The sequence below is a fragment of the Phoenix dactylifera genome, chromosome 4, assembly GCF_051530095.1.
Source record: "Phoenix dactylifera cultivar Ajwa chromosome 4, Ajwa_hap1_PhDact_Kaust_v1.1, whole genome shotgun sequence".
In the NCBI taxonomy this organism is placed as follows: domain Eukaryota; kingdom Viridiplantae; phylum Streptophyta; class Magnoliopsida; order Arecales; family Arecaceae; genus Phoenix; species Phoenix dactylifera.
Genome location: NC_143193.1, coordinates 51180664 through 51203395, shown reverse-complemented (window position 1 = coordinate 51203395; position 22732 = coordinate 51180664). Strand labels below are relative to the sequence as shown.

The 22732-nt window shown below is 37.5% G+C and overlaps 1 protein-coding gene across 1 annotated transcript; it reads right to left on the bottom strand.

The window, feature by feature from the left end:
- Window positions 1–449: 449 nt before the first annotated feature.
- Window positions 450–21741, bottom strand: LOC113462352 (uncharacterized). The gene is made up of 8 exons (XM_026802316.4): window positions 17463–21741; window positions 15508–15631; window positions 13032–13117; window positions 10684–10925; window positions 7667–7753; window positions 2383–2482; window positions 1481–1676; window positions 450–1320 (listed from the first exon to the last, which is right to left on the bottom strand). Exons 1-8 carry the CDS (start codon window positions 21537–21539, stop codon window positions 1214–1216), a joined length of 5019 nt encoding a protein of 1672 aa, XP_026658117.4. The 5' UTR covers window positions 21540–21741; the 3' UTR covers window positions 450–1213.
- Between the last annotated feature and the right edge of the window lie 991 nt (window positions 21742–22732).

The following is a 22732-nucleotide window of genomic DNA, read 5'->3' as shown; positions in this document are numbered from 1 at the left end:
TGTTATTCTTTTCTTCCATCTCTCTCTGGCTAAAGAAAAAAAAAACTTTTTTACATTTTGAGAGATTTCCTCGCAGGCTCCCCCAGATGTGCGGGAGATTTACATTTTGAATAACCATTTCTGCGGAAGCTCACAATCTCAGTTGAAGAAGCTCAATATAGCAAACCATCTCACCAGTTTTCTGGTATTTTTCCAGCAAAGAATTGAGAGGTCTTTCATCTTCTGAAACTGAAGGTCTACCTTAACTAAAAGCTAGGTCCATTTCTGCTAAGCCCACCACAATCGTTCTTTTAAGGATTGTCCACTATGTTCATTAATCTTACCAGTTTCGCTCCATAGTTTCCCTACAAGTTTAGAAAATTTCTTTCTCCAAGCTTAAATCCTTTTCTGCAGATATATCACAAATCACTTGACATCTGGAAGCACATTCTGATAATGAAACTTTCCCCGCTTGATTGGTATCGTACTTGCATGCTCTTGATGTGCATGTCGTCTCTGATGCATAAAGTCGGCAGCATTACATCAGCATTGATGCTCCCTGCGATGCATCCATTGGCAACTGGAAGGCTTCCACCAGAAGAACCACATTTTATGTTTGCATATACTGGAGGAGCCATCTACAGAACTTCCAGTATCATCAAGCTCACCCAGCATCAACTTATTCAAGTCAGGAGTTTCCAAACAAAGGAAATTTTAGGCCAGTTCCACACTGTTACATATATACCTTCTATCACTTCAATAATGCTTTTAGGTTCACCGCTGCCACCTTCACAGTGATTCACTGTGCATCCTTTGGCGGAGACATCTGCAATACTGTCCTTACTATGAATATTGACATTCTGTGACGCATTTCTGTCTCATGATCACTTAAAGTTGTGTCAAAGCTTGGGGTGGTGGGATGTTCATTATCCATAACTGGAAAACAGAAAGTGATAAAATTGGAATATGTGGGGGACAAACATATTGGCAACTGGCATCTGAGCATGAACACCTTGTTCTGTCAAAGATACTGATCCATCTCATGTATATTTGAAGTTCTTATCCTTGGAACGCAGGAATTTATATTTGTTTGCATCATCGCATTCATAATCTCTAGCTGTTGAAAAAGGTCTATTAACAGATGATACCAGTACGTTTTTCTGCGGACCATTTACTTGTTTTCGTACTGGCAGATCAAGGCAAACCAGTAGCAGCGATTCTCTTTCTGTATCAGTTACATCATATCTGGAAGACTTGTGCAGCTTTCTGAAAAAGTTTTTTCATGGAAAGCCCCTAAATTTTGAGATTGATCTTTATTTGAATAGAATTCTCTAATCTCTCCTGCATTGCCAGAAAAGCTTATGAAATTAATCATCGGAATACTTCATGAAATGTTGATGGCATGAAAAAAAAAAAGCTGTCCTATTGAAAGAAAAGATACACGCAAGTTAGGGAGGGAAGCCCTAGAGGACATAAGTTTTTAGTAAATAAAAATGCACACCTGATTTTTTAGCTGTAGCTTGACGTAAACTCTTTTTTAACAGCACAGTTCCAGGAAATGTCAGAAAGCTGATATTATGTAGCGGCTGCTTCTCATCATCTTCAATGGGTTCAAAACCAAAAACTGATGTCCACGTATCAACTAAATCCGGAATTGCTGATAAAACCAGCATTTCAACCTTCAGAGATTTCAGCATCTGTTCTTGCAGAGTCATGTAAGTCAGAATACACACATTTTTTAAAAAAAATCTCTTGATTATGTTCTGGTGCAGAATAGTAAATTCACATTGGAAAATGACTAGAAAGTTAAAAATAGTCTTAGCTATACAGGTCCAACTGTTTGACTTATACCGCATTCACTGTAACAGAATAATGGCAAGCATGACCTCGCAGGATATGAAAAATCACATTAGCCCATGTTCTACTGATAAATTAGTTTGACGAACTTGCTTTTTGAAGAAGTTAAACCAGTACTCTGTAAGTTCCAGCTAATGGGGATGAATTAGCTCGTTCTATAGAGCTCTCTATGAAGCATGATGATACAAATGAGTTTCTCTAAATGATCTTCTGTGAAAAACTTGTCATTCATTATACTCCAAAACCTACACAATCTACAGCCATCCAGTCTTCATAGATACAAATTACAGCTTCATGGCAAAATCAGTCCAACGCATTTATAAGGTGTGCAGAAGTATCCAGATATAGTTTATGGAGGCATTTAATAGCCAAGGTTTAAGCACAATGCCTTAAATGGCAACTCATAGAGCTTCAATTTCAATGAGCCACTTATAGATGCATTACATTCGCCAAGCATGTTCTCTCTTTCATTGTTATTCCGATGAATAAAAAATTGCAGCACAAAAAAAAAAAAAAACTTAGTAAAAACTGAAAGAAACTAAGTACCTCTTCAATTACACCAATAAGACGCCTGCACATTCCTTGTCGACGGTGCTCGGTACAAGTTGCAACGAGAGGCATCTCTGCCACCAAGACTCCATGCACCCTGCCGAGAAATATAGGTGCACATCAAGTGTTTCGTATTCTGAATGAATAACTATGGTTATGGGGAAACTCTGGATTCATTTAACTGCGTTAATTATGTCCAACTAGCTGGAAGGATGTTCTTTCTCCAATGAACAAATAAATTCAAATACGAAGAAATAAGACCAGATGCATGACAAATGAAAAGTTTGCATTAACAAAAGATTGTGTCTCTGCACAGAAATATTTTTTAAACACAGACAATAAAATTTCCGATTTTGTGCCAATAGAATTTCTGTTCTGCATTGGCACCTATGATAGTTTAACAGAAGACAAAAGAATCTACTAAATAAAAGGAAACCAGCAGGAAAACAGAATGACATAGTTGAAAATTGATGACTTGATGTTATTACCAAACCTGGAACGATAAAATAATGTTCTTCAAATAAGTACTTACAATTTCTCAACATTTCAATCACATCAATAAGCAGGACATGTATTATATGCCATTGTACATCATATTTTATTACATCATTATCATTATTGAAAAAGAATTCCATAAAATGTATTTCTGCTCGACAATTCTATTCATTTTCATCATGCATCTTTTATTCTGAGGTCATTAAGTCAGTTTTTCCTTGTGAATCATCTTACTGCAGGTCAAGGTTTGAAAACCAACTGTACCACAGATCATATCATGTCATACCACCTTGTATCAGCAAACCATGAGTAGTTATAGGGGCATATCATTCACGGTGAGCACCATACTGATATGTGACCAGTAAGTCCCTGTACCATGGTATTTCAAACCTTCCTGTAGGTTCTCAATAGCAATCTCCAAGCCTGAATTCCCATGCTGCTTCATCACAAGATCTAAATATTAATCTTAGTGTTCCTTCATTTGCCATGAAGTTCATCTACCACCACAACCTCCATTTATTTCTTCTTTCTTCTAAAATACTAATTCTAGAGCTTCAGTAAATCCAATAATAATCAATTTGTAAGATCATTGAATGATTTTCCTAAGAGCAATGAGAGAAGGTCGAAGAACATAAATCAAGACAGTAGCAGTAATTCGATAACAAATGAGGGTACTTCTTGCTAATACTACTGATACTACTACTTACATATCAGGAAAAGTTGGTTCATCACAGTGCCCTCCAGTTGCTTGCGAATACAAAGTTCATTATGCTCTCCAATTATCTACAACTTCAATATCCCCTGGATAATTTGCAGTCTTGACTAATGTACATCTTTTCTTTTGTTTTGGTGTATCATGTGGCATGGAGGCCTAGGAAAGAACTGCAGGACTTCAAAGTGGTTATATCACCTAGAGAATCCTCATGACTCCTAATCAGATTTCCTTTTGTGCTTCTCAGGCTGTTTATGACATGGTAGATTTGGTCAAGTTTCAATCACCAAACTGAAAAGCGAAAACCTTCTTACTATGCTTTGACTCCGAATCTTGATTACCTAGCATACTTGCAATATCAAGTAACCACTTTGCATTATTCGGAGACAGGGTAACTAATATGCAGCAGACTTTCCAGCACAAAAACCTATAAATGATAACCTGGTGATCTGATGCACTCCAGTACCTCAGATTTTATGCATGCTTTTCAAAGGGGGACACTCATAGTTTTTATATGTTGATTACACAAGATTCACTTTGGACTTGTTTGGTTCGTGGGAAGAGGAAGAGGGAAAGTGTGGTCAATGAAAAAATAGAGAAATGACTCATGTTTGGTTGGAGTTTTCAAAGGAGAGAAATGGGAATGGAAATAAGATTTCCATATGTCATGGGAAAGAAAAACCCATATAGGACATAAGAAAGTCACTTTCCCACTAGCTGGGAATTGGGATATTTTTTTTCACTAGTACCCTTAAGCTTTTTAATAGAATGGAGTAAGGTAATTCCCTTTATTAAGGGCATAACAGGTATTTTACATAGTTTTTTCAGAAAGTAGATACTTAACCAAACATAAACCACTCTGGAATATGCCACTTTTCCATGCTCAACCAAACATGCAAAAACCATTTTCCTAGCATCATATACCCAGACATCAGTCTCCCAAGAAAAACATTCCAGTTAGAGAAAATTTCTCCTGCAAACCAGATGCATCCTTTGTAATCACATGTCTTTTCCAACTTACCACCTGCTTATAGAAGTCATCAGTACAATGTATAAGCAGTAATCAGTCTCCATCAAAGTTTTTCACTTCAATGGTGCAGATCAGATTGTCCTGATTATAGAAGCTTTTTGTGATATTGTGCAACATATTCTGCTCAACTTGCATGCATTTAAGTGGCTAAAAGAAAATTTCATCAGATTCTTGATTTTGCATGTTCCTTACCTTTTCCAATATCATAACCTACAATTTGCATATAGAGCCATGTGTACATAGGTTTTACCATCAAAGATTACTCTTCTTCTTACTATGTTCCATCTTTTAGCATTGTCATCATAAGTCTACTTGACAACAGTTTAATATATCTTTGATTGCATATGTTCCATTCTTCCATCTCTACTTATTAAATGCAAAAAAGTAATGACTGTCAGTACAATAAAACCTGTGAATGTTTGCTGTTTTACAACCATGGGAAAGTTACGTACTGCACACATTTCAGGTGCTTTCATCCTTTAGATTCACCTACATCTCTCCATCATTTCCTTGAGATGTCTATGGTCTTCACTCCCAATGCACATCTTGCAGAAATGTGTGTCTCCTTATTCACATGATAGCAAAGCAATGATCATATTTCATGATCCGATTCAAAAGAGTGTTGGTTCTACTTCTTAACATCACCTACTGCTTGTATTTTATGTGAGCATTGGCCTCGGAACTGAATCGACCTTGTTTTTCCTAGCCATTATTTTCTTTCTGAACTATTTCACGTACTACTCACTCTCATGTTTGCTTAAGGCTTTTGATGAGACAACTCTTCATCTACCTGTTATCAAGAAGTTACAACAGAGCTCCATCTTTGATTACTAGTGCAAATGGGTTACCTTCCTCCCTCTACAGTCACCAAGCCCCTTATGCAACTGGATTTGTAAAATTGAAATTTATTCTGGTAGATCCATTGCGTGTTAAACATTTTTCCAGGTAGGTAGGAAAAATCCGTCCTAAAAGTAGTTGTCATTGCTATGATTAATCAAGGGTAAATCATTTAAAGAAGACTTCTTTCTGATCTTTTAGCAATAGTCCATATACCTGTCACCATCATTCTCAAATACCATGTCGTGCTTATCATTCCAATGCCACCCCCTAAGGCCTCAAACAGGCTTATCACATGAGCTCTAACAGGGTTTGTTTTCACTATGTGAGTGGCAGGTTTACATCAGGAGAATTGATGCAAAAATGTTTTCACGTGATGACAGGACAGCTATAATGAATCAGAACATATTCATAAGAAAATTATCTGTTATGATCCAATTCAAAAGGAAGGTCCTCATTCATCTTCAATATTGCCCAGGATTTCAGTTTGCTTTAGTCATGCAAATATGTTAAATTAGTAGATTGATCTGCTATGACATTACCTCCCCTAATTCTCCCTTTAATTAATTATTTAAATAACTTCCTTTCACAAGTAGCGGCACAAAATTCTTCACTGTTTTGCCCCATTCTCAGCAGTAAAAAAACAAATGTAGCATTGAATCTCCCATGCAGCTTTAAATTTCATGCAAGATTTGCTAGAACATATATCAACTCCTCCATAATGACATTGAATGCAAGACATTTCATAATCCAGCCTTAGAATCTTCCACTAACCAGGATACAACTCTTGTCACTTCTTCCTTAATTGTCTCTAACCCTTCCTCAGGCCCATAAGACATACATTCCCAATTTGTACGAGGATATAAAAATCTTACAACCATGCATCCACCACAACTGCTACTTGCAAACTCTTTTGACCATTAACTTCCAAATTATACATTTACAACCAAGGTTCGCCGTACCGGTACCGAACCCCGTACCGGTGCCGCACTAGTATAGGCGTACCGAGTGTCGGTACGGTACGGTATGCGGTCCGCCAGGCGTACCGACATTGGTGTACCGATACCGGTACCCATCGGTACGGATATGGTACGCTTGGTACCGACCGGTACCGATCGGTACAGCGAACCTTGTTTACAACTAAATGTTTTGCACAAGCAATTTCGTAGGAACATTTAGCATGATTTTGACCTTCAATCACTTAATCTTGAAGTTTTCCTACTACATCATTATTCTCAGAGTGCTTTTATCTGCAAGTAAGATTCACCTGTCTTTTTCCTCCTTTCAAGGTCCAGGAGCAGTCTACCTTCCATCCATTTCACAATTTAATGAATAAGTTGAAACTATTTGATTAATCACATATATGGACAAAGACTTTGTACTGATCCTTTAAATTGTGATTTATAACAAGCTTGGGCTTCTGCATGATTCTTCAAAGCTCAATCCCTATACGGAGAGCCTGATTACTCCTTACTGTCCCACAACCCACTAAAGAAGTTACTTACCTAGGGTGCTCAACCACTTTTGTGATCCACTTCGTAGATGCTTCCTTATCTAACTTTATCTAGATCTGCTTCCCTGACCCGTATCCATATAGGTTCTCACATCTGCACCTGCTTCACATAATCAAGGAAGCTACTCTTCCATACATGGGCACCAAACCATTTTATTTGTTGAAAGATAGCACTGTCACAATATGGAACTAAAATGAAATATGCTCTCTTCAACTCAATTACTTTCTACATCTTGAGTCATCAATTAATTCAGAATAAAGAGTGAAGAACCACAAATCAAAGTCTTCAAATTGGAAAGCATAATAAATAGGAATTATTCAGAAAATAAACTGAAATTTGTTGATGAAGGTTTTCATAGAGCTCTTTAATCCTCTTGTTTGGTAAGTCTGGTAGATTTTTTTCTTGGAAAACAAGCCAGGATACCATAAACTCAAAAAGCAGATCTAGGAGTCATGGAAATTCTATTTTCCAATATAAATTTCTCGAAACTCATCCTAGTACAATAAGAAGGTAGTTACTATCTGTAGACAACCAACATGCAACCTGTTAAAGTAGATAATACTCATTCGATCAATAATACAGTACCCAACTACTATCTAAACAATTTACAACCTGAAAAATCATTGAGCAAAATCTGTAGAGAACCCTGCATAGTCTTAATAAGGATGCTAGTCCTATAAATTGAATTAATACCTGATACATGCTACTGAAACAAGCTCATCATTCTTCTCCAAGACTACAGTATAAAACCCTTTATGATTCAAACGCGCACGGTTAGACCTGACATTCAATATCACAATACATGTTAAATTCTTCACAAGAAGAAAGAATGTTAAAGAAGGCAAGCATGATATAAATTTGAATATGTATTCATGGAAATCTCACCTTAAAAAATACTTAATTTGGGAAACAAGTCATTTGCTAAAACAACCAAGAGGAAAACAATTATTAACAGAAAACATATACATGAAGAGATGCACCAGCAAACCTGTAAAGTTCCAAAAAGCCAGCATTTATAGTATACCAGGAAAATTATATAAATTTTAAAAGCCAAAAGACTAATAGGATAGCAGCCCACTATAGTAATCATAGCGAGATGCCTCATGCCTCCATCAACATTTGAGAAAGCCCTTTGTCACAAGGAATCAGTCATCTTCTTCAAAACATAATCTAGCAAGTGAAAGGTTGTTTACTTCTATTTGATGCTAGATAAATCATCAAAGGTCAAAATGATGGCTACATCTTAATGGAAAATACACAGCAACTCTTTATATTTATAAACCCCTAATGAATGATTAATATTGGCCCAAACAAAAACTACTAGGGTTTACTCAATAGCATCTAGAACAACCAACCGAACTAGTTAGTTCATTTGTGTCATTTCAGTGTTTCAAGCTAGAAGAATAGTACCTCTTATCTACTCTAGTATTAACTTGTGGAGCTGATAACATAACTAGAACATTTCTGGGAGGTTATATTGAAAAACTGCAAATTATAATTACCCTTCTTTCTTAATTATGTTAAAATTTTATTTTATCTTAGAAATTCAAGAAACATAAAAGAAAATTAAGATATCCAAAAACTGCTTAGCAACAGTCAGACAAGTGGGTAATGTTGGGGTGAACCAAAAAAGTTTGGGTAAGTAACAAATACATCTTGTGCCAGTTTTTTAAATCTTGAATTTTCTTTGATTTTTATAAAGCAGAACTTCCAGTTGTATTTTCTTTCGTTTAGTCGTTTTACTTGCTTTTCAACCTGATTCTTACATCCACACCTCACCAGGGCAATCTCACATCTGTATGCCATGACCCAACCAATTCAAATGGTCATCTTTCTTCACTATCTGTCAGTTTAATACACTTCAAACTCGATTGTTTCATCATGCACATAATCAACTTAACATCGTCAGTTTGCCAAGCTCATGTGCACTCTTTGGCGCCCAACTTCTGATTTTAACAAAGCTGGTCTTCTAACTGCCCTGAATAAATGTTATTTATACTTACATACCGTCCTAATTGAAAAGCATCTCTTATTCATCCATGTTGTTTGGCCCTAAATCAAGATTGAGGCATCCTCATGTAAGGATGCAATCAAGCCGAGCCGAGTCAAGTAGCTAGAGGCTCGAGCGACTCAATTTAAAATACTCAGGCTCGAAACTCGACTCGAGATCAATCGATCCTTAATATCTAAGCTCTAACTTGATTCGATAAAAAAAATGCAATACTTAAGATCAACTCGACTTGATTTGAATATTAACCAAGATATACTCGAGTTCGAATTTGAACCTTAGTCATAAATTAAAAATATAGTTAAAACAAAATATAATATTATTAAAAATATATATACTCGACTAAGCTCGCGAGCCTTCGAGCCAGACTATTTTGCTACTCAAGCTCGATTCAAAAAACTATTCGATCTACTCGAGCTCGATACAAGCTCGGTAATAGTCAAGTTGAGTCGAGCTTGGACCTGAGTCGAGCTCGAGAGCTGATCGGCTCATTTGCACCCTTATCCGCATGTAACTCCAATCTCTCAAATGATAGAATCAGAAACCTGTCCGAGTCCTCCTATCTCTCATTTCCAAATGAATATCTATGTCCACACATACACCATGATCTCTGAGTTAGTCCAACAGTTATGAATATCTTCTAATTATAATGCCAATTCAATTTTCATCCTTCCCTAGTTTCGACCAACCATATATAATTTAATTTTAATTATATATCAACTATTGACAGTTGATACATCTCTAACTAGAGTAGGAGAGCAAGCATAAATATGTTCTAAGGATATGATCTCTCCGGATACAAAACTCTAGATTGCTCTCTCCCACATATCTGTAAAACTACCAATTTACATGTTTGATAGCTTTCTTGTGGCGCACAATTGAAGCTCTTGATATACTAGCAGTTGTCCTTTCCATATCAATTTCCATTTAATGAAAATAACTCCACCAACCTGACACTAAGCCTAATTGGTTTCTTAGAATCCTTTTAACTTGTTACAAACCTTGCAATATTTAAAGTAGGATCCATGACTTTGACTCAATAAGACTAGTGTAATTAAAGATTCTCCTATTGGAATACCAATTTTTAGGGAAATACCTTTTGTTCTTAGGTAGTATCGGTGTGCCATAATAACCCAGAATGTTTGCATCCTTTATTTTCCATGCACCAAACCATGTGTTCCTTTATCATTTTGAGATGAAACACTCACAGAATGTAAAGCAAGTCCATAAAATGTGGCATACTTCTTTTCCGAAATTATAATGGTAATCCATTAAAAGGATTGTACTCACAATGGTCTATAAGACAGGCAATGTAAAAAACGACGAAACCTTCCTACAAAAACTTTCCCTCTATCAGCTCCATGTTCAGTGGGAGGGTTCAGGATGCCATTAACACTATGGCACACATAATTACAGGGTACACTGTCCACTCAAAAAATAGTGTCTCTAGCTTTCAGTGATGAGGAAAAAAAATGTCCTGACAAGCATAGGGCATTATGGTACCATGTAATTAGAATTTAGAACTGTTCTATTTTTCATCTTTTCTGTTCCTTCAGTTTGGATTGCTGAAACAATTTAATGAATTCTGACAAGACATGTAGGTAACCTGAGTGAGAGACCTATAACAGGAACTATCATTGCAGGCTCAAGTAAAATGAATAATAAATTGTAGAACTTGGAGAGGAAGAAAAGAGAATCTCACCCCCAGTTGTATAAGACATGAGGGATTATGTCTATGCCTGTTCTTGGATCTACCATGGGTAGAAAGCACTCTTCCATAATAGTCAAGGCAATCGCTAATTTTATGTTGCATTCTGCCATCAGTGCAATTTTTTGTGCAGACTGAACTTTATGGTAACCATGACTACATCTAAGAACCATCCAAGAGAATCCATCATCAATACAGTTTGTCACTCCAACACGAGAACGTAAGCCCAAGTGAACCTGCTAGCACCACCAAAAATAAAATATGCTTCAATTTAGAAAAAGAAAATACAAAGAAAAAAGAAAGAAGGCTCTGCAAACCGAAAATTAGTGATGATGTCATATATTGACAGGTACATACAGAAAACAGAAGCACAGAATCAATGGGAAATAATGTGGACCAGAAGATACAGCCAGAAGTATGACGATATCATCTACATCCTAAAATAAAAGAGAACTGCCACATCAGCAGAATTTAAGTACAACTACCAGGCAAGAAATATTATCTTCTAGAATCTAGCATTTGGTGTGTCCTGATTGGAGTTATATACAAGCCTCCTCAAATTGCTCCAAGAAAACAATTACTACTATTTTATGTTTTCATCAAGAACAAGTCACTAAACCAAACTACCTTTAGATGGACAATGAAAAGAACAGTCATGCTGCTTCCAGTTGCAATGGTCTATGGTCAGTAGAAGTCAGTTAGGGTGCATTCCCATTAGAATAAGTTAAATTTGGTATAACATGGCATTTTGTAATTTTAGATTTTTTGCCTAGTCTTCTCAAATCATCTGATTGCTACTTTCGTGCATAGAAAATCATTAGAATTATTAAAGCACTAACTTTTAATCCTACAGGTTGTTTAGCAATCTACAGTACTTCTTTATGAGGCACATAAACTGGTTTTTGGTTGAAGCTAGGGGTGGAAATTGGGCAGGTCAAGGCGAATGCAAATCATGCCCAATCCAAAAGCGGACCGGGCTTAGGCGTGTTTAGGTCCAACCTAGGCTGAGTTTGAGTTGAAAATTGAAAATCCCAATCCGACTCAAATTTGGGTTGGGTTTGACCTGAGATATCGGGCAACCCAACCCCACCCAAACACATATAAATATATGATATACATATGTTAAACACAGTTCATTTTCCAAGATCTCACTAGTGTTGTTTAATTATATGAAACTGGGATCCACATTATACTCATATATTTCCATCCCTAGTTCATTTTATTTTACTTTCAGAAATTATTAATGTGGCAGGGGAACATTTACAGATGACTTGACCAACTGATCCAACTGACATGACCCAATCTGAACCAAACCATTTTGAATCCGTGCTCAAAAAAATGAGGCTAGGTTGGGTTTGGCTTGAGGGTCATGTTGGATTCTGGAAGAGGTCTGAGGGTCTCAGGTTGGGCTTGGGCTGACCTCCTTGCCCCAACTCACTCGATCTCCACCCCTAGTTGAAGCCACAACAGCAACCAAATTAGACATCATATAGTTGTATTGCACTATCACTGCTTTTAGTTAAGAATAATTGTAAGTCTCTTTTGTTTAAGTCATGTAAAATACACACTTTTATTGGACGGAATGCAACTGTTTCCTATGTTACCCCATTTAAGAATTCATCCTCCTATACCAGTGAGTGCCCACCTTGCTTTTCCATTTAGCCCTGCACTTTTAGCTTCTTCTAAAAGACAACAGTCATTCACATTCTTTCCTACTCAACAACCCAGTCCCAGATCTTTAAGGCCACCTCTAGCTTCTAAAGAAGACACCACTTATACCTATATGCTCAATGAAGATCCAAACTGCTTTCTTCACTAGTTATAATCTACTTCTTGCTCATTTGGTTGTTCTAGTTATTTCTTAGATCTGACCAATTTCTACATGGAATGCTCATTCGGCATGCCTGACTGCAGCATCTGCATGCAAGTGGATCTTAGCAAATATTTATGCATGGCTGTGCCCAATGCATTTGAAACAATGTTCTTCCAAGTTTATTTCATTTTTCCTTCTGAAACATTGTATGAATGAAATATCCTTGTTTTTATGACCAAAAAATTATCAGCATTTCCAACAATGGACCACCATATACCACTCCCATGTTCAATTTGGCATGATGAAATGATTGCTGTATTTCTTCGATTTGAGTCAATAATTTTATAATTAATCATGATTCAGCTATATATAAAATGAAACATGCAAGTATCTAGATTCTGAGTATTATAGTTCAGTTTTAGTAATGTTCTGCAACATTATTCTTTTTCTTGTCTCCAAAATTCAGATTTTTTTTGATTATCTACCATGATGCAGAAAGCAAAAGATTCTAATCTTAACTGAAACATACCTCTTGGCAACTTTGTCCACAAAACCAAGTATCAGATTCCACTTCCCCTTTACATGCAATCATTTCCTTTATACATTTGGTATGATCTGCAATGATAGTACTAAATTATTGAAATCATGATGAAAAATGTAATGTTAAAATTAAGTTAAAAGAAATCTGAATCTGTTATACCATTGAGTCACCAAAAAAAACAATCAATGCTTGCAAGAAAACTTTTTAGTAAGATTCACCATCTTGGTATCAGACCCCGTGCTGGTACCATGATGGTATAGTATTGGTACATCTAGTATGGAGGTTGGTTCAGTGTTCTGAGTCTTGTCATGCCTCCCATACCGAGTGCCGGTTCGGTACCAGCATGGTATGGTACGCCTAGTACGGGGCAGTACACGCCAGTATATGGCAAACCATGCCTTTTAGTGTAGTATTATAAGTAATTGACAGGTTTGTTTATCAACAAAGTCTTGCAAGACTAAAGGATAGACAGGGTTTCTGTCTTTCTGAGGATCAACAGAAGATAAGTTTCAAGTGATTGTTCTCCACAACCCAATAAAAAACTGACTGCTAAAAGAAAAATTGCTATCTTCAATGTATCACAACAAAGTCATCTTCAACTATACATTAATTAAACAATCACGAATTAAATAAAAGGTACCACATCCAAAAAAAAACACACCTTTTGATGAAGAGATAAATCAATCTCAAAGAGATCCTATCTACATAACCTCCCCCTGATAATCTTTACCTCCTCGCCACTTCAAGTGACATACCAAAATGTGTATAGAAATGCTACAACCATAATTAATAGGTCTTATCTATAAAATTAGGAATCCAGAAGACCTCGCAGAACCAAGTGGCCTCATTTTAAATCCTGACATCCCAAATCTTCAGGTCTCATCATGTCAAGCGCAAAGCCCTACATTTATATGACGATGCAAGCCCAGTCCCATCGATTTAACAAACATGAAGAACTTGGAACCAGCAAGTCTTTCTCGATCTATTTATAGCCCTTACAGAATTTGTCCACTTATCACAAGGCCATATCCTCATCATAACATGTTTTCAACTTTTATTCTGTGCTTCGATTAAGATGTTACAAGATTAATCTATCCAAGTTTCTTCAACCAGATCATATTCCATTCTAATATTTTTTGGATCTACTATGAGAGCATACCATCAGTAATTTTATCAGCAATAAAATTGGGGCAAAACCAAGCAAAGATGGAGAGCCAAAGAGCCAAAGAGCCAAACCCACCAAACATAGTTTCTGAGAATCATCAGAACACTGAAGAAGGCATCAAGGCATAACAAAAAATGTAGAGAGAAATGAGCTAAAAATACTACGACATCACACTCTCCCTGCTGGAGACATCTAAGTATCTAACCATGTTACCAGCGCCTGGAAGAATTACTTCCTAGTCAAAGTACTTCTCAAAGGTTTCATGTATCTTAAACTGTTTATCTGAATATAAAGCTTTACATGCAATCTCAATCCTAGGTCAGATACCAACTTAGCTTCCACTAGAATAAATCTGATTCTGTTATCGTGACCTTAAAAAAGAGTCCAACTGTCCAAGTAAATATCCCATCAAGAACAATTACCTTCTAAACTTCCAAATGCTACAAGATTTTAACCTTCAAATCACCCAATTGAACTGTTGATCCACTTGCGGGCCTCATGAGCAAAATTCACCATAAGATGGGCCCTGCATGACTCATAAAGGTATCGGGCGACAACATATGTGTCCTCACTTCTCACATTATTAGTTCTTGACCTAAGCGCTGCTTGGGTAATGTGGCATGTGATTCCTACATAAACACCTACATGTTTGTCTGCGTGAGCTATCAAGCAAAGAAGGAAACCAATTAAGGACAAGGTGAGTTGTCAAATGTTGCATAAAATTGCATGGACAAGCCAACAAAGGAGGCACTTCAAACATGGAAGATGCTATACTTAAAGGAGACAACATATGTGTCCTCACTCCTCACATTATTAGTTCTTGACCTAAGCGCTGCTTGGGTAATGTGGCATGTGATTCCTACATAAACACCTACATGTTTGTCTGCGTGAGCTATCAAGCAAAGAAGGAAACCAATTAAGGACAAGGTGAGTTGTCAAAAATGTTGCATAAAATTGCATGGACAAGCCAACAAAGGAGGCACTTCAAACATGGAAGATGCTATACTTAAAGGAATTCGTGCCTGTTATACTTTTTTTTGGTAAATATTCACATGTGTTACTTGAATACCACCAAAAGCAATCAGTTTGAGCTGATACACTAATAACTGCCACCATATTGTGTTTGTAGTCAAAACGGCGAAGCCACTTCTTACTTCATAATGCTTATATTACAACAAAATTGTGACAAGATCCTGTCTTTATAAATGGAAAGATGGATCCATCCACTAAAAAATCCAGATTATAAGTAGTTTAAAAGTTAATAATACAGTTCATAATCCAAAGGTTAAAGCATTTTACATTTACGTTCACATAGTGAGCATTCTAAAGCAGCCACGGTGCTCGAATTCTCCATAGCATTAACCACATCCCCGCATATCTCACAACTGCATTTAGGGCAATACCAGCTGCCTTCTGGAAGCTCCTGATGCAAGAGACAAAGAGACAGTAATAAATCAATCACGCCTACAACCATTGAAAACTCAAAAAGATCAAATGTTCATACAATGGAGTCTAAGGAGCCCCTGCAATATAATGCATACTTAATTAGCCTAATATGTTAAGCTATCACCAATATATGTAAAACAAAAAGAATGTAATGGAATAAGCCCATAAAGTGGAACACCGGTACATGTAGAATTGAACTAGGAGGCTTGCTGTGGAAAGCTGTGACCATAAATGATTGTGGATGGATAGTATACTTCAAGTTTTTGTAAGGGGCGTAGAGAGAGAGAGAGAGAGAGTGCTGTCTTGGGTGCTTACTACTATTCTTTTTAATTTATTAGAAGTAACCAGCCTCATGGCATGAAAGAACTTCTTCCACTGCCTTATGGGGTTTGCATTATGTTTAGTTTAGATGAAAATATTGCTTGAGTGGTGGATATCACCAGGTGATATAAATGGCAAAAGGGTAGCAAATTAGACATTTATGCAATCTGATAGATAACAACAAAACAAATTAACTGACTCAATTGCCATAAGGGAAGAAAGCAACTAAAGCTTGTTCTGCAACATAACGCTTTGCACTACAGGTACATGATTAATACTCAGAAACAGGATTAAGGTTGCCTACATGCTGAAATCTAAGAAAGCCCGTAAAATAAAATACAAGACAACATCAGCAGAAGCTGCCAAGAGAGTAACTTTTGTTTCATAAACAAAATACATTTCAAACAGGTCTTGAAAAAGCATGTTTCAAAACTTCAGCTACATCTGGAGTTGTCATGATAACAACTAGCAATCAAGATTCAAGCAAGATGTCACCTCAGGTAACTTCTCCAGCTCCATGATGAAGTTCCAGACGAATACATAAATAAATAACAGTTTAGAAATCAACTAGAGTATGAACTGAATATCTCCAAGAATAGACTAAAGCAGATTGGTCTGCATACAGGCCTGCTGTTAATTGATAATACATGATGATGGTTGCTTCTTTCTCTCAACAAATAAAATGAATAATTGAGGCAAATCAAAGATAACATTGACAGGGATGACATTCATGCCAATCATGAATATGTAACAGGAACAACATGTGCATGTCTCCCACTGTTCGCTTCACTAGTTTATCAATGAAATGTTACCAAAAAACAGTCATCCACTACGACATCAATTCATTAAATAGTTCTCAATATCAAGTTAATATGCTCATTCACTTCATTCGATGATTCAACTTTGCCTCTTGTTCCTATGATAATGCATAAACATTCGCTCTGACAGAATTATTTAATCATGATCCTCAAATCTACAGGCTGTGCAGTCCCACATTCATAATTGTTTTGAAGTTAACATAGAGGATACTATATAAAAATAAATAGAGCAAGATAAAACTACGAGAATGATACCATAGCCATGTGGTATGCCTGCTGGTGCAGCATGGTATGTCAGCATGGTATGGTAACGAAAGGCATATTGGTACCGGTACAATATGGTATAGCCAGTATGCACCAGTACTATAAGCCATGCTTTCAACAGACAACTGAAAGATGGAAACTGGAGACATATATTAACTGCTAGTCGATAATAGCTTCCTAAATCAGCATTAAAAACAGTTACAAACAATATAGAAAAAGCCCAACAAGCAAAGGAAGAGGTACACGCTGGGATATGTGGCGGACATCCATCCGGTCCCAAGATGCGCCTCAAACTCAAGCAGATGGGATACTATTGGCCATCAATGCTCACCGATTGCCTAAACATGGCAAGGACTTTACTATTAAATAAATTTAATGAAATGCACATACTGGCATACAACAAACCTGTGAGGGCAAGCATGCTTGATGATAGGTAGAGGGGCAATTATCACAGCATATTAGTTCACCACCATCACCACAAAGCACACAACTATCATCACTTTCATCCACCTCCATAGCTTCCATTGTCTGCATATTATCTTTCCTAGACTTGTACTCGATAGACCAGGCTTGAAGCTGACAAAGGGTGTATGGCTTACCAGGGCCCGTGAAAAGATTCAAGGAGGGTCTCTGTAACTTGAAACCTGCGTGAACCTTAAAGTCAGATACAGAGAGAATCTTGCTGCAGCATTTACAGAGAATTCCATCCCTAGTAACTCGCCCATCCTTTACCACTGTATTGTTCTTTGGATTCCAATAGTGGATGACATTGTTTATAGATATGACACCCATCTCAATCAACCTGCAAAACACTGTTCTTGCTCCTAAGAATAATTGTTTCCCATCAGCAAAGTGTTTTCCACCTTTTCCAGGAGTTTGCATGAGTAATTTTTTACCACCCCCTCGACTTTTGAGCTTTCTCAAAGCATTTAATTTCAACAACCTTGTCTTGGAAGCAGACTTCCTACCGTTAGACCAGTAATATTTATATATGATAACAGCCATCAGAAGATCGTCATCATCAAACTGGCAAACCCTCCATCTCTTATGCCTATTTTCCCTACGGAATTCAGATTTCTTTGCCTTGATAACACCTTGGTTGTCCCCAACATCTGGAGACTCACCATTGGCAAGAAGTAAATCTTCATCAGACTTCTTCTCACCAAAATGTTCTGAAGGAAGCTTGTTATCATCTAACACATTAATCAATTCTATACTTTCATCGTATGTAGGATGGGATAACATGATAGAGGTGGATATCTTGGAGCTTGCCTCTACTGCATTATCCTTGCATGTTGTTGATTTTTGAACACCAGCTATCTTATTATCCGTTACTTTTGACAAAGTGCCTCCAGATTCATCCTCCAAAGACATCATTGCATCAACCTTTTTGTCTTTGTTACTTTGCATGCCTACCTTGATTTCTGATTTTGGGGGCTCTTTACGTATCTTTATTGCTGAACCATCTTCCAGTACTGCAGATGTATGCCCTACCCCAATTGTTGAAGTATTGCAGCACTGCTTTTTGAGGCAGACTGAGTTCTTTAAGCAGTCAGAAGTTGATTCCAATCTCAATACAGGACCCTCCACCTGGTTAACTGGAAACAGATGATTCTGGACCTTACCATCAATATCAAGATCAAGCACCTCCATGCAATTTCTATTAGTTGGCTTTGCTGCAACATTAATGTCGGTTACTTTGACTGCTTCGACTTCTGAAATTTTCTTAGACTTGTTGTGCGCCATTTTAGTTGAAATAGATGCAGAAGTTTGCCTCATTTCAGACTCTGAAGTTCCTGAGGTTCTCGCATTATCCTCCTTTTGATACTCAGAATCCTTTAAGAAGATTGTTTGAACTACTTTTTCAGCTAAGTTGGGGTTTTCTTTGGGGGCTGGATTGAGCTCTACCCACTGTATTGGAATGTTCACATTTTGTACAGTACTTCCATCTAAGCCAAAACGAAAAAGTCCTCTAGTGAGGCTCGATTGATCGACTGAAGATTGCATTTCCTGCTGCATATTCATTCCTCCCATGGCCTCAGGCATACTTACATGAGTAGACAGCTGTTGCCTACACCTATCATCCATACTAAAACAAGGAGTTCCCTCCTGGGGATAAAGATATAACACTTGCTGCTCTGGCATCAGATGTTGAGAAGCCCGGTTTACTATGAATAAGCTCCCAGAGTCTCCAGAGGACATCTTGTCTTTTTGTGTCAGTAAGCTCCAAGAGTCTTCAGAGGAATTCTTGTTTTGTGTCACTTCATTTAACTTCTTTTCCTGAACCGATGTGCATATTTTCTCACAAATGGTTGGACAATCCAAAGCAGCTCCATTCTTGTCACTTTCTTCACAACTAAAACCTTTTCTGACACCGCCACCAAGAAAAACAGAGGACTCCAATTTCTCTTGCTGATCAACTATTTTCACAAAACTATTCCATGCATCCTCATGAGCAAGTTCCACTTTCTTACAGAACCCATCCCTTCCTTGATATGCACTCTTCTCTCTAGGATTAACAACTAGCATCTGCGCGTCAATTGTTGTTTCTCCACAAGGTTGATTCCCCACAAGCAACTTCCCATCAGGACTCAAAGATAAGCCACCTTCTTCAGCTGAAGAATCAACAGATTTATTCAAACAAGCATCTACTGCAGATCTAGGAGAATGAGGTGCCAGTGTTTTTGATTCCACGGAGTTGATTTTTTTGCATGAAAGAATATTTTCTGCAAAATTTATGGGAACAGATATGCATGATTTTCTCTGACTTGATTTATGGTTACTGCATAATAGATTTGTTTTATTATGAAGACTTGGAGCATTGGAACTAATGCCATGAAAACCCTTAGCATCATGAAACCCCTTGCCTATGCGCCTGGTGAGGGTTCTAAGGCTTCTGTTTTGTACAGCTGCTCCACAATAAGTTTTATTCTTTGCTTGACGACATTTATGCTTGCTTCTCAAATCGTGACAACTTTGTGGGACAGATACTTGTCGAATGCGTGAACCTCCTTTCACCTTGGACTTGCTATCAGGCATGGGATTTGGCAGAAGACTCCTTTTTGATCTGCACAATAAATGTGAATCGGGTTTCCCAAGGTTATCTTGAACTCTGACTACACCCTTTGCTGCCAAGGTCATATTCGCCTTCCCTGTAAGCATAACTGTTGCACTATTCACAGCTTTCAATGCATTTCCCTCCCGCAGGGCACGGATCTTTTTGTCAATGCATATGACAGCCATGAATGGATCAAGTATCTTCCACCTGTCTAGAAGTGATAGAGACTTTCCTGGTTGCTGAATGCCCTTTTCAATGTGTCCCAAAGTATCTGTCAAGTCAAACCAAAATTCATCGATACTGACCCACTGTCTTCCGTTTTCATCCTCTTCTGAGGCCTGTGTGTCAGCAGATAAGATCTTACCACATGATACCCAAGCTTTAGGGAGTGAATATAAACATAGTCCTTCTTCAGGTAATTTGTAAATGAAATCTATTTTTGTCCCATCTTTCCTCTTGTGTACCTCAATTTCCCAGCCAGCTTCCATCAGAAGATGATGTGCATGCGAACGAAGATAGCTGGGAAGATCCCTAATGAAAGCCAACTTCTTTGCAGCATCAACCATCTCTGAATTTGGAATGTTGGATTCTTCAGTTTGTTGGTTAATGCATAACAGTGCTAGAGGCTTTTTTCCAAGAGGAACATGTTTGCCTGACTCGAAAATCTTCAAAAGACAGCTCTGGTGAGAACCAGTAGTACTATCAGATTTAGCTTTTGCAAAAACCTTATCACTTCCTGTCTGTTTGCTTTTGCTTTTACATTTTGGATCACCATTATTATCAAAACCATTCATAGTACACTGGATATCAATCATATAATAGCTAGATATGAACCCCTGACCAAAAGATTCAACAATACGGCATGGTATTTGTTGACAAACATCAGAAGAATTCGAAAGAAATATGCTTGGGATAACATTCGATGTACCCAGGTGCATCAATTCATTACAGGTGTCATCCAATTTCTGTCTTGTGTCATTATCCTTATAGCTCAAGTCCTCAACAGGTGATAGCTTCAGTCGCTTCCCATTCATGTTCTGAGCATCAGACCTGGCCCAGGAAGAAGAGATGTCCACAAAATACCCTGATCCACCTATTTCCCCAAGACCCATCTTGAAGTGCTTTAAAGTTTCTCCAGATGAACGTTTTGCGGAAGACATCGGTACTGAGCTTTCACGGTTGTAATTGCCTAATGTTTTCATCTTGCTGCCTTCATCTGGTTGAAATTCCATGGTCCCAGAAACATCACAACTATTCCTACCTTTAATCCTATTTTCAAAGAAAACCTCTGTATATATCCTTCTTTCCTCCTGAGAGCCCTCCAATCCATCTTTGGCCAAGCCCAAGATTTCTCTCCCAAACAATTTTTCCAGTGTCTCCTCCTCCATGGATCCCAGTGACATGCTCTGATTTTGGGCAACCATTGTCTCAGAACTGTTTATATCCCAAAACTGAATTGTTTGCGCGCTTTGACAGAAAAGCTATAACTCTGCAGTGTGATAACCTGAACTTCTTCTTGAAGATAGCCAACGGGATCCACAAATTAACACTTGGAAGGAGATTCCCAGACTAGTGCTACATTTTCTGACCAAGTAGAGACTGAACGAGAAGCCCTATTTTTCAGCCCTGTGGATTCAACAAAAACCTTTTTTGATAATTGTTTTTTTCTCTGCACATATGCCCAAAAACAAAAACCTAAAATTTCCAGTCTGAAAGCATGCAAAAATGTGCAGGAAAACAGAGACCAGAAACCTTCAACTAATCACCCTAGCTCTATACGGCTAAAGAAAAGCCTGACTATAAAAGCCCTAAGTTCTCATAAACCCATCTTCTGTAGAACAAAAAATTGTCAAAACAGTTAACTTCAGATTCCTCAAAAAAAAAAAAAAAAAAAGAACCAAACAACATCCCTCACATGATTCCCACATGCAACATGACAACCTCATTTTACAGGAAAGATCAACTCATCACTCAAACAACCACATTAACACTAAAAAATCCAACTTCTGTAACTTGGCGTCTCCCTTCATATTAACAACAAATCAACCATAAAATCGTACAAAGCATGCAATGAACCATATTCTCAAACACAAAATGAGACAAGTATGTTATCAACAAAGCATAATTACTAACAAACAAGAAGCGGTATGTTTTTTTCGCAAATGAGGCAGATATAAAGAAACGAACTGAATCCAATTTTCCGCTCATAATCCAAAACACACACACACACACACACACACAGAGAGAGAGAGAGAGAGAGAGAGAGATTTCTACCTGTCACCATAGCTCTACAGATACACAGATAACGAAAACCCTGATCTTTAAAACCTTAAGTTCTAACACATATCCATCCCCAAAGAGCACAAAAAGACAAGTTCCAAACCTAAAAATAAGCATCCCAACATGATCCCTGAATGCAACATCGGCAACCATTTATAGAAAAAGATCAACCAGTCTCTCAAGCAATGACATAAACACCGGAAAATCCAACTTCTAAAACCTGACAACCCACCTTCATTTTAATATAAAGTCCACCAAAAAATACCTGCCAAGCATGCAAGGCAACAAATTTCTCAAAACAATTGTTTTCAACAAAACTTATCCATTTTGGGTACAA

Bases quoted from the DNA above. Each gene is read 5' to 3' on its own strand.
- LOC113462352 (XM_026802316.4), bottom strand. From the start codon at position 21,539: ATGGTTGCCCAAAATCAGAGCATGTCACTGGGATCCATGGAGGAGGAG. The intron at 13,118-15,507 runs GTAAAATGCTTT...CTATCATTGCAG, and splicing joins CTCACTATGTGAACGTAAAT to ATCATACCAAATGTATAAAG. The intron at 10,926-13,031 runs GTATGTTTCAGT...TGGTGCTAGCAG, and splicing joins GTGGACAAAGTTGCCAAGAG to GTTCACTTGGGCTTACGTTC.